The 12,888-nt window shown below is 42.8% G+C and overlaps 1 protein-coding gene across 4 annotated transcripts in view; it reads right to left on the bottom strand.

Moving 5' to 3' along the window:
* Positions 1-12,888, bottom strand: part of specc1l (sperm antigen with calponin homology and coiled-coil domains 1 like) — a 60,194-nt gene that overhangs the window by 20,284 nt on the left and 27,022 nt on the right. For 2 of the 4 annotated variants that reach the window (XM_033043415.1, XM_033043417.1), the window contains exons 9-13: positions 12,782-12,879; positions 9,899-9,989; positions 6,569-6,658; positions 5,355-5,514; positions 2,407-2,509 (exon numbers count right to left, since the gene is read on the bottom strand). In XM_033043415.1, the coding sequence (XP_032899306.1) occupies positions 2,407-2,509; positions 5,355-5,514; positions 6,569-6,658; positions 9,899-9,989; positions 12,782-12,879 (542 nt within the window). The remainder of the gene's footprint in view (positions 1-2,406; positions 2,510-5,354; positions 5,515-6,568; positions 6,659-9,898; positions 9,990-12,781; positions 12,880-12,888) is intronic. The other 2 variants (XM_033043416.1, XM_033043418.1) reach the window with 1 other exon arrangement.

Below are 12,888 nucleotides of genomic sequence, written 5' to 3'. Positions count from 1 at the left end.
GAGTCAAAGTAAAGATGCAGCCCAAATGGGATGCATTTTGGACAGGGAACCCAGTCAGAGAACCCTGGCAGACAGTGATGGTGAAAGGTAGCATGTGGACTTGAAAAACGATGTTATCTGTAATAAAACCTCAAGCACACTTAAAAGTTGTGAAGCAAAGGAAATCAATTGAGCTTTGACACGCTCCCCATTTTTGCAGCTCAATTGCTCGAGGAAATGAGCATTATTTGACATTGTTAAACACATTGAATCAGCAGGTACATCAATCAAAGGACAGAAAATGCTATTATTCCAGTATTCAATATTATAAAAGGCGTGTTAGCCGCGAGCGACACGCTCAACAAATTCTCAGTGTAATTCAATGTTCTATCACTGGTTAATGGGACGGTGCGCTGAAATAACTACTTCTCAGACAATTTTTCTGTCGAGTATGATTCGTCTACCTTTCTGCTGGAAAAGTCTTAAATTTGCCTGCTGTTAGTAAACATATGAACAATTCTTTCAGATGTTCCCAAAATGTTGCAGGGAATTATAGCATCAATTTCAGACAGTGAATAGTTCAAACTGACAGGCAGGGAAAGAGTGAAAGGCAGCATGAGTTCTTGAAAATATATACCATTAGCTGTAATAAAACCTGTGAAGCAAAGAAAATCAATTGTAATGATCCTATATTGCAGGTTAAATCAATCATTGTTTATTGTTTCTCTGCCTAGTACAATGACATAAATACAGAGTAACAATGCTGCCCCACATCTGACTCCAATTAGCAGCTGTTATCCCAGAATCATAAAGGCTATGTCCTTGAGTTTGTAAATTAAATTCCGAGGAACAACAGTACAAAACGTGGGCACTTGCTTTTCACAACTACAACTCTTTAAAGCCAAACACATTTTTACTCTGTCAACTTAATAAAATCTCCTTTTCCATTCATTTAACAGTCTCAAATCTTATTATCTCCGTGCAGTAAACACTTTGCTAATTTAAAAAAATGACCGTCAAACATTAGCAAAGGAATTAAAACAGAATCTAAAACAGAAATTCTAATTTCCCTGGCCTCCTTCACATTGATGAGACCAAGTGTAGAGGCGGTGACCATTTCGCCGTAAAATTACGCTCTGTCCACCAAGGCCTGTGGATCTCCCGGTTGCTAACCATTTTAATTCCTCTTCCCATTCTCATACCAACCTTGTAGGTCGCATACAACCCAAAAGGTATAACCATCGAATTCTCAAAATGTAAGTAACACTCCCCCTTTCCCTTCTCTTTTTCCTGTGCCTCCTCCCTGATGTGCACACATTTCGCCCAGTATCCTGCCCCTCTTCTCCCTTCCACCTATATTCTCTCTTTGGCTTTACTTTTCACCCCTTGTCTTCTTTTCATCTCTAGACTTGTCATTTACTCCACCCTCATCTGTATCTACCCATCACTTGCCAGGCCTTTCAGGTGTGGCAGAGGTTCACTTGCACCTCCTCCAACTTAATGTGCTGTATCTGTGTTCTCAGTGTGAGCTTCTACATATCGGCTAGACCAAGCACAGACCGGGCGATTGTTTCGCTGAACACTTATGCTCAGTCTGCCTTGGCCGACGCAATCTCCCGATTGCCAAACATTTTAACTCCCGTTCCCATTCTGACCTTTCAGTCCTGGGGCTCCTCCACTGTCAGAGCGAGGCCACAAGCAAGCTGGGGGAACATCACCTCATATTTCGCTTGGGCAGCTTGCAGCCCAGCAGAATGAATAGTCATTAAATTTCAAGTAACTGCTGCATTCCACCTCTCCTCCCACCATAGTTGTTCCATAGGCCCACCGTTCACATCCTTGTATTCCTTCGTTATCACCTCTTCCCCAGCCAACAATGGGCCTTTATGGGCTCCACCATTCCTTGGTCATCTGTTGCCGGCAGAGAGTGAGCGTGTAGGAAATTGGCTGGGAGGAAATCCACAGTCACAGGAAGAACAGGCAAACACCACACAGACTGCCCTGTAGGTCAGAATTGAACCTGGATCATTTTAACTCACAGCTCCAGTGACCTAGGTTCATTCCTGACCTGTCTGTTTGAAGTTTGTACATTCTCCCTATGACTTCCAGGTGCTCTGGCTTCCTGCCATATCCCAAAGATGGGCCACCCTAAATTAACTCGAGCATGTAGGTGAGTGGTAGAATCTGAGGGATGTTGATGAAAATGTGGGGAGAATAAAATAGGAATTACATAGAATTAGAATAAATGGGTGATTGATGGTCGGCGCTGACTGGATGGGCTGAAGGGCCTGTATGACCCCATTGGCCATGATTTCATAAATGGCATAGGCACAAAGGGCCTGGTAACCTAATCTTTCCCTGAACCATTCATTCATACACATTTTAAAAAGTTTCTTCTAATGCGGAAACATGGTGCTCCTCACTTACTTGATAACCTTCTGTTTTCTTCTGACACCATTTGAGAAGTGCGTTCCTCTTGGAACCACCGTATTCACGAGACAATGCTGACAAAGGATCCTTTCTCTCTTCCCTGTACAAAACAAATAGTTAATAGTTCCAATAGTTGCCAGTTGCTATGTTGGAATGCAAACCCATGCTAATAGATGTAAGAAGAGTATAACTGTTCACTTCTATTTTCAAACAATGAATAAATTATTATGAACCATGTAATAACAGACAATGTATCAGTTACTGGCTCACATTGAGATCATCTTTTGACTTTTGTCACCTTGGTTCTAGAAATGGACACTTGAGAGTAGAAACAAGAGTGAGGCTGGAAGCCTGACCCAGCAATCTGCTCAATTACAATAGCCACAAGTTGAAAGTAGTAGATACATCTAACAAATCAGTTTCAGAAAATCTGCTTTTATACTGGCGATCTTTTAGTTGGAGTTCCAGGGACTGTCAACTCTGGGAAAAATGATGCTGCATCCAGCTTCCTTGCCCTAGCGGTTGCTCCCTGGTCCAGTATTTCATGTTTCTGACAGGGTATCTATGCCAGACACTTAGATCACAATTACACTTTTAAAAATGGCTTGCAGAACAAAATTCTCTGCTCCTTAAAGTCAGTCTTGTGAATTTCCTTTTGGATCTGTTGCATGCTTCATTCTGGTACATTTCTTAAGGAACTTCCTCCAAATTGAACTAATTTCAGCTAAGCAATATAGGTTACACATCTGTTGCTCTCTCAGCTCTGCTGAAGTTACCAACTGTGGCTGGGGTATGGGTGCAAAGAAACTGGAAGTTCTAAATTATCTTGACCAAGCTGGAGGGGGTCCAAACCTAATGGGCACAACTGTAACTCAGGCTCATGCCAAAGGGACATTGGAGGAAACCACATCTGCCAACATCAGCAAGCTTGCATACTGCCCATTTTCCTCAAGAGGGCGATGCATACTTCATGGTCAAACCCTCAGTTTTATTGATGACACAAGAGACCGCAGATGCTGGAATCTGGAGCAAAGATCAAACTACTGGAGGAACTCAGCAGGTCTGGCAGTATCTGTGGAATAGATAGCAGGCATTTCGGGTTGGGATCCTTCAACTGGACTGAAAGAGCCGAAGGGAGATAGCCAGTATAAAGAGGTATGAGAAGGTAGAGCAATGGCTGGCAATCTATAGATGGATCCAGGCGAGGTTGGCTACAGACCGAGTGTTGGTAAGTGCCTTTGTTAATGGTTGACATGGACATGGTGCTTTATGATTCCTTGATTCTACACTGTGGTGATTCCCGGCTGAGGGAGAGCATTAGAGGTGTGTACGGGGGAGTTGTAAATAGGAAGGAGATGAATGAAATCTAAATCACCAGGAGGAGAGGGAACAAACTGCAATGTTAGGATTGAGATATACAAACTGGAGTGGTTGGTTATATGAAACTTTCCAAGTCAGTGTTGTGCCTGAGGACTGGATTAAGCCAAGTTAGAAGGTGAAGTGCTGTATTTCAAGCTTTGGTTTAGTTTTGTTGGAAGAGTTTTTGTAGAGGTCAAAATGGGAGTGGTAGTGGAAGGGAGAATTAAAAGTACTGGCAACAGAATGCTCAAGATTACCATTGATCCAAACCAGGGTAGTTTTTAAATGGCCTGAATGACACTGTTCTATTGGAAAGGCATACAGCATGGAAACAGGCCATTGGCCCAAGTCGTCCGTGCTGGCCAAGATGCCCCATCTGAGATAGTCCTATTTGCCCACGTTTGGCCTATACTGTTACCTTTCCTATCCATATACCTGTCCAAATATCTTGAATATTATTATTGTACCTGCCTCAGCTACTTCCTCTGGCAGCTCTTTCCATATTCCTACCACCCACTGTTTGAAAAATGTTGCCCTTCAGGTTCCTATTCCATCTTTCACCAAACTTATGGCCTCTAGTTCTTGACTTCCCTACCCTAGGGACTCAGTGCATTCACCCTATATTCCTCTCATGATTTTATACACCTCTATAAGGTCACCGCTAAACCGCATGTGCTCCAAGGAATAAAGTCCAAGCATGCTAAATCTCTCCTTATAACTCTGGCCCTTGAAACCAACATCCCTGTAAATCATCTCTGCAATTCTTTCCAGCTTCATGCCATTTTTCCTGCAGCAGGTTGACCAAAGCTGAACACAATACTCCAAGAGCAGACTCAACAATGTCTTGTACAGTTGAAACATCATGTCCCAACTTCTGTTCCCAATTCCCTGACTGATGAAGGCAAGCAAGCCAAAAGCCTTCTTTACCAGGCCATGTACCCGTGATGTAATTTTCAGGGAAGTATGTACTTTGTCGTCCTAGATCTCTTTACTCTACTATACTCCCCAGGGCCTTACTGTTCATGGTGAAGATTGTGTCCTTGTGTAGTTGTGTCCTGGTTCAACTTCCCAAAATGCAACAACTCACATTTCAATCTCTGTTCCTCCAAATTCATGCATACCTTACCCCTTAGAATCCTCTCCAGTAACTTTCCTACCATAGATATTTGGTTTAACTGGTCTAAAGTTCCCAAGATTTTCTTTGCAGTTCTTCTTAAATAGAAACACACCATTAGCCACCGTTACCTGTGTTTAACAATGATTTATATATCTCAGTGACGACTCCTGCAATTTCTTCTCCAGCTTTCCACAGTGCTCTTGGACAGATCTAATCAGGCCCAGGAGATTTACAGACTTTCATACATTTTAAGACTTTCAGCACCTCCTTGATTGTAATACAAATTGTCCACATAACATCTCCGTTAATTTTCCCAAGTTCCCTGGACTTCATGTTAAACAGATTCAGTTTGAAAACCAATGCTTCCACATTCAAGATTCCAGCATTTGCAGTTCTTTGTGTCGCCAAGTTTACATCTATGTTATGTGTGCAAGGGTGGTTCAGTGACTTGACCACATTTAGCCCTTACCTGAGGCGGCTACGTGTAGTTGGTGTTACTGAGGCTGTAGGGGATGAAGATGTCAAAGTCAGCTGTGGAGATGTAGTCGCCATTACCATCAGTGATGATGGAGAGGAGCTATCTGTGACAGTCAGATCACGTTTAATCTCCTCGCTGCTTCTTCGAGACACTACAGAAGAAAAGTAAAAAATATGATCGCCAAAACTCCACCTAGTGATGTTCACCATCCAATATCTGAGAGAATAGTGCAACAAGCAAAATGAGATAAACACAATAGTTCATTCTAGCATGGTGAGGCACACCACTAGTCACAGGCCTCCAGTCCGAAAAATAATCTACCACCATCACCCTCTGCTTCCGTCCAGGATTGAAACATACAAAACCCTGAGGGGTTTTGACAGGGGTTGGCAGAGAGAATGTTTCCTCTTATGTCAGAATCTAGAACTAGATTAATCTACTGTTTAAAAGTAACGGGTTGTGCATTTAGGACAGTTTTCCTCGTGGGCCTTGAGTCTTTGGAATTTTTTTTCCTTAATGGTAGCAAAGTTGATATATTCTGAACCATCAAGGTGCGGGGGGGGGGGCCATGAAAGGTTATCGGGGTGGACAGGAATCCAAAGCTGAGGTAACAATCAGATCAGCCACAACCTTATTAAATAGCAGAGGCTCACTCCTGCTCCTGACTTACATGTTTAATAATTAATAGTAAACCATACAAGAAATGCTCCAATGAGTTCTACAATTTTAGATGGTGAAAGATATATTGCTTTGGTGGGGTGTTGGAATATGTGAGAATAATTATTTCTGAAAATAACTTCAGGAAGAATCTTGAACAGGAAACGTAGGTTTCTCCAATGGTTCTACCTTATTGCATGGTTCTAATCTGCATCTTCTCCAAAGCAAAATGAAGTTTACACATTGCAGGACAGCCAAAACTAGCTGTACTTTACAGAGATCTTCCAAACTCTGACTCTAGATTCAAGAAGTTTATTGCCATGTCAACAAGTTGATAGGAATGTGTCTTGGTTCGCTCTCAGACAGATACAATACAGTACAATACAACCACCACGTACACCACAATAAATAATAGACAATACCGTACGAAGGACAATATATACAGGAAGGACAGTATCCAGCAGCGTCATGTTAAGCGTAAGTGCAAGTGCAAAAGAAAGTGCAAAGTGATTAGTGCAAATTCAAGTGCTACTAGTGCTACTACTCACCAGACATGGACTTTGCAGAGTCAATGGCTTGAACTCTTTGTAACGAAGCTGGTGATCGATTTGCAGAGGACGATCTCAGTAAGTGATCTGCTACAAAGCAAACAGGCAACAATCAAAAGTGATGAACCAATGGAACCAGACTAAACTTAAAATACAATTTAGTTTCACCTATGTATTTTTTTGAAATTTCATCCATGATGGAAACAAAAGAGGGGTGGGAAAGGAAGAGGAGAAAGGAGAAGTGGTGAGGAACAGAGAGGGAGAGCTTGGGGGAGGTTGAGTGGTGGGGAATGGAGGGAGGTAGAGAGGTGAGAAAGGGGGGCTGGGGAGATGGTCAGGGGTGGTGCAGGGGGATAGAAACATAGAAATTAGGTGCAGGAGTAGGCCATTCGGCCCTTCGAGCCTGCACCGCCATTCAATATGATCATGGCTGATCATCCAATTCAGTATCCCGCACCTGCCCTCTCTCCATACCCCCCGATCCCCTTAGCCACAAGGACCACATCTAACTCCCTCTTAAATATAGCCAATGAACTGGCCTCGACTACCCTCTGTGGCAGAGAGTTCCAGAGATTCACCACTCTCTGTGTGAAAAAAGTTCTTCTCATCTCGGTTTTAAAGGATTTCCCCCTTATCCTTAAGCTGTGACCCCTTGTCCTGGACTTCCCCAACATCGGGAGCAATCTTCCTGCATCTAGCCTGTCCAACCCCTTAAGAATTTTGTAAGTTTCTATAAGATCCCCTCTCAATCTCCTAAATTCTAGAGAGTATAAACCAAGTCTATCCAGTCTTTCTTCATAAGACAGTCCTGACATCCCAGGAATCAGTCTGGTGAACCTTCTCTGCACTCCCTCTATGGCAATAATGTCCTTCCTCAGATTTGGAGACCAAAACTGTACGCAATACTCCAGGTGTGGTCTCACCAAGACCCTGTACAACTGCAGTAGAACCTCCCTGCTCCTAGACTCAAATCCTTTTGCTATGAAAGCTAACATACCATTCGCTTTCTTCACTGCCTGCTGCACCTGCATGCCCACTTTCAATGACTGGTGTACCATGACACCCAGGTCTCGCTGCATCTCCCCTTGGGGGTGAGGAATGGTGAGAGAGAGGAGTGAGAGAAGGGGAAGAGTGGAAAGAGGAGTGGGCGAGGGACAGGAGGGAAGAGTGGGGGGGGAGAGGCAGGTCAAGTGGGAACAGGAGAGCGGGAGGAGTGGGGCAGAAGAAGGGGAATGAGAAGTGGAGGAAGGAAGACGAAGGAGGAGTGGGGGAGGGAGAGGAGGGAAGAGTGGAGGAAGAGGCGGGAGGAGTGGGGACGGGAGGGGAGGAAGAGAGAAGGCAGAGTTCGGAGGAGTGGGGAATGGAGAGGCAATCTGCATTCCTGTAAATAGATGTGTAACAAAGTGATGGCAGAACAGGAAAGCAGAGGTTGTTAATATTTGTTAACTATTCAGTGCACTTAAAATATGCACGGTACTGATAAAAATATAGATTACAGGAGCAAAGTCAGAAATATATTATGGGAGCAAAAAAAACCTGCAGATGCTATAAAGCGAAAGCAACAATGAATGCCAGATATGCTCAACAGTTCAGACAAAATCTGTGGGGTAAAAAAAATCAGTCAACATTTCAGGTTAACATCCTTATCAGAAGAATTAGGAAAAGTAACACAGGTTTATTCTGATGAATGTTACATAGATCTGTATGCAGAGGTCAATGTTAGCACTTAAATTATCCAGATACTTCATTTTGTAAGGATAAAAAGAGAAAAGGTGGATGAAAATTTGAGTATAAAGAACTGAAAAGAGAGTGGAGAAAAAACACATCCCTTTAAGAAGCAAAGATGTGGGATGGTCAGATTCTCCAATGAATCTTCCTACCTGAGTTTTAAACTATCCTCCTTACCCATGCCCCTCTAACATATCATGCATCTTAATCTAGATCAGCCTACCATGGGGGACTTTATCAAATGCCTCACTAAAATCCATGCAGACAACATCCATCGCCCTACCTTCATCGATCCCCATCGTCACCACCTCAAAAAACTCGATCAAGTTAGTAAGACATACAAGATAATGGTGAACAAAAGTATATGGTTGATAGATGGTGAGAAATGTTTCCCTATAATGGAGACATTTAAACCAGAGGTCATGGACTGGATGTGAGAAGAGGGTATTTGAAGAAAAAAAAATTACCCAAAGTGGTTGCAATGTGAAGTGCACTAGAAACATAGAAAAATAGTTGCTGGGATAAGCCATTTGGCCCTTCGAGCCAGCACCACCATTCAATATGATCATGGCTGATCATCTGAAATCAGTACCCCATTCCTGCTTTTCCCAACATCCCTTGATTCCTTTAGCCCTAAGACCTAAATCCAGTGAATTGGCCTCCAATGCCTTCTGTGGCAGAGAATTCCACAGATTCACAACTCTGGGAATTTTTTTTCCCTTCATCTCAGTCCTAAATGGCCTACCCGTTATTTTTAAACTGTGACCACTGGTTCTGGACTCCCCCAACACATCAGGAAAATGTTCCCTGCATCTAGCCTGTCCAATGCTTTAAGAATTTTATATGTTTCTATACGATCTCCTCTCATTCTTCTAAATTCCAGTGAATACAAGCCCAGTCGACCAATTCTTTCATCATATGTCAGTCCCGCCATCCTGGGAATTAATCTGGTGAACCTACAGTACACTCCGTCAATAACAATAACGTCCTTCCTCAAATTAGGAGACCAAAATTGCACACAATATGCCAAGTGCGGTCTCACCAGGGCCCTGTACAACTGCAGTAGGACCTCCTTGCTCCTAAACTCAAATCCTCTCGTAATGAAGGCCAAAATGCCATTAGCTTTCTTCACTAACTGCTGCACCTGCATGCTTACTTTCACTGAATGATGTACAAGCACACCCAGGTCTCGTTGCACCTCCCCTTTTCCTAATCTGACACCATTCAGATAATAATCTGCCTTCCTGTTCTTGTCAGCAAAGTGGATCGCCCCACATTTACCACACATTAACCGCACATTAGAACGTCAACATTTTAAAATATTTTGAATGATCACATGAATAGTGAGAACATAAAGGGCTACAGACCATATAGATGGATATTTGACCTTCAGCATGGAGGGCTTGTAGTTTCAATACACTGTATTTGTGCTTGAGCTGTCACAACATTACAGAGATCACCGAGACACCAGGAGAATCCACATCTAAGCTGATCATTGAGCCAACTGATTGCAAATTCTCAGAAATGCAGTTGAGAACTGCGTTGAACCATGCCCTCAGTGGAACCAACAGCCAAGCAGCATGGATGCTGTAAAAGACTCACCTGGAACTGACATCTCAGTGTAACTTGATCTTTTGTCTGTCAGTGCTGACAGAGCCTTTGGTGCTGATATCGGCCCACTGATGGAATGTCTCTGCAAGCAAACATATGAATTTAAAGATTGTTACTTGTACTGGGATAGTATGTTCAAAGTCCAGTCTTCCATTTCAATTATTTTTGCACTGAAAATTGAGTAAAGCAACTTTTTGTGAACTTGTGCATTTACTTAAAAATATAATTATCGTGAATTTTTAACTATTTTAAAAGGGAAATATATTGTAAAGAGAATTGTAAACATTTGAAATAATGGAATATCTTCAAACAACCCAAAGTTGGGATTTTCCCCAAAGAAAAAGAACTCTAAATGAATCAGGATCTTGATCAGATGGACAAGTGGGCTGAGGAATGGCTAATGGGAGATTAATGCAGATTAGGGAGAGGTGTTGGATTTCGGGAAGTCAAACCAGGGCAGCAAATACACGTTGAATGGAAGGACCCTGGGGAGTGTTGTGGAGCAGTGGGGTCAAGGAGTGCAGGTACATTTTTCCCTGAAAGTGGCGTAACTGGTAGATAGTGGTAAATAAGGTTTTTGGCACATTGGACTTCATCAATTAGGGTATAGAGTATAGTATTTGGGATGTTATGTTATAATTGTACTAAATGTTGCTGAGGCCACTTTTGGAGTATATGTTAATACAATGAAGCCCCACACAAGTACAACAAGTAATAATTAATGCTGAACACAAGGGCTTCCTGTAGTGGAACTAGCCAGATCAGCGTTATTGCATGAAATGAGTTGCTCAGGGAGCTTGAGTAATTGTCCCAGTGATACTGATGCATGTTTTCTCTGCCACGCTTTGTGCAAATTGCACCCTGGAGCTGCCAATTACAATGTTTTATCCATCAGTATGCATCTGTTATAGAGTCATAGAGCCCTTCAGCCCAATTTGCCACACCGACCAACATGTCCCATCTACACTTGTGCCAGCTGCCTGCATTTGGTCCATATCCCTCTAAATCTGTCCCGTCCATGCACCCGTCCAAATGTTTATTATATATTGTGATAATATCTGCTTCAACTACCTCCTCTATTGACCAAAGAACCATTTTTCAGTACGTCTGCATTGCAAGTTGACTGATATGGCAGATGTTTCAATAAAACTATATGATATAGTAAACCTTCGTTATCACACGAAGCAGCAGGCTGCTCCAGTTCAATGCACACCAATTGGTAATCTAAACTGTGAAGCACAGATAATAAACACAGGGTTCCTCTACTCTGTCAATATATAATCTGTCACGTATACTGGTACACAATGTCTCAGAGTTTCCCGAATCTGCATTTGTTACCTTCTCACGTACATAAATTATTCAGAAAACTGAACTAATAATTCAGAATGTAATGTCAAAACACAAGAAAAACAGATGGACGAATTGTCATCAGACTTAAGAATAGCTTCTTCCCCACTGCCATCAGACTGCTGAACCACTAACCTCTTTCACACTCCCTCCTTGGGGGGCTGCCACATACTCTTAACTCTACCTATTTTAATTATTTTGTTATTGTACTTTAATATTTTTTGCGCCACTCAGTCAGACTGCACTACAACCTTGCAGCCTTCTGCCGTTTTGCAATTGTAGTCGTACGTTTTGTTATATTTATCATTACCATACGCAAACCGTTTACTCTGTCAGCTTCATGTGACAAGCAATGTCATTGCACCCTGATGTATAGAACAAGAAACTAATCTGAATCAACTTTATCACTGGATTCACACATGATGGTCAGTCCAAACCGAATAAAACCTGTAAAGTTCCCCAGACAAGCATCTGCAGATGGCTTCAAAATGAACAGAGGTGGCATGGTGGCGCAGCGATAGAGTTGCTGGCTTACTGCGCCGGATACCCGGATTTGATCCCGACTACGGGCGCTGTTTGTACGGAATTTGCACGTTCTCCCCATGACCGCGTGGTTGCCTTCCACACTCTAAAGATGTACAGGTTTATAGGTTAATTTGCTTGGTATAAGTGTAATTGTCCCTAAAGGGTGTAGGATAGTGTTAATGTGCGGGGATCGCTAGTCAGCAAGGACTCGGTGGGCCGAAGGGGCTGTTTCCGTGCTGTATCTCTAAACTGAACTAAACTAAAGGTGTCCCACGGACTTTCAAGATTAACCAAATGTTCTTTCTGGAAGCATTCATTCCACCTAATCTAGTCTCAATTCCCTGATATTTAATGTGCCTATCTAAAAGCCTCTTAAACGCCGCTATGGTATCTGCCTCCACCACCTCCCCCGGCAAAGCATTCCACACCCACGCCACTCTGTGTAAAAAACCTGCCCAGCACATCTCCATTAAACTTACTCCCTCTCATCTTGTAGCTATGCCCTCTAGTGTTGGACATTTCCAGGCTGGGAAAAAGGTTCTGATCCACCCTATCTATGCCTTTCATCATTTTATATACTTCTATCGTCACCCCTCAACCGCTGACGTTCTGGAGAAAACAATCCAAGTCTATTCAACCACTCCCTCTAATTCAGGCAGCATACTGATAAATCTCCACATCTCTCCTGTAATGGGGCGACCAGAACTGCACACTATAGTCCAAATGCAGCCTATCCAAAGTCCAAAAGAGCTGTGGCATGAGTTCCTGACTCTTCTATTCATTGCACCTAACAATGAAGGCAAGCATAACATACGCCTTCTTTACCAGCCTATCTACTTGTGCTGCCACCTTTAGTGAGGCATGAATATATTAAAGTGAGGAGAGGGGTACATCAAGATTGAGATTTGAAGCCCGATTCAACCAGCAGTTCCCCCTCTAGTACATTCAAATATTGCCTCTATCACACTCTCAGTTGTGGATTGGCTATTACTGCTTACTTACCTGTATAGGTGACACAGCAGCTGCTGGCGGGGTTTTCAGAGGGCTTGGACTGAGAGGGCTTCTTGGAATGACGGCTGCAGTAGTAGTGATAGGGACAACTAGAAAAC

The sequence above is a fragment of the Amblyraja radiata genome, chromosome 25 (genome assembly GCF_010909765.2).
Source record: "Amblyraja radiata isolate CabotCenter1 chromosome 25, sAmbRad1.1.pri, whole genome shotgun sequence".
NCBI classification, from domain to species: Eukaryota; Metazoa; Chordata; class Chondrichthyes; order Rajiformes; family Rajidae; genus Amblyraja; species Amblyraja radiata.
This window is presented reverse-complemented; position numbering and strand designations above follow the sequence as displayed.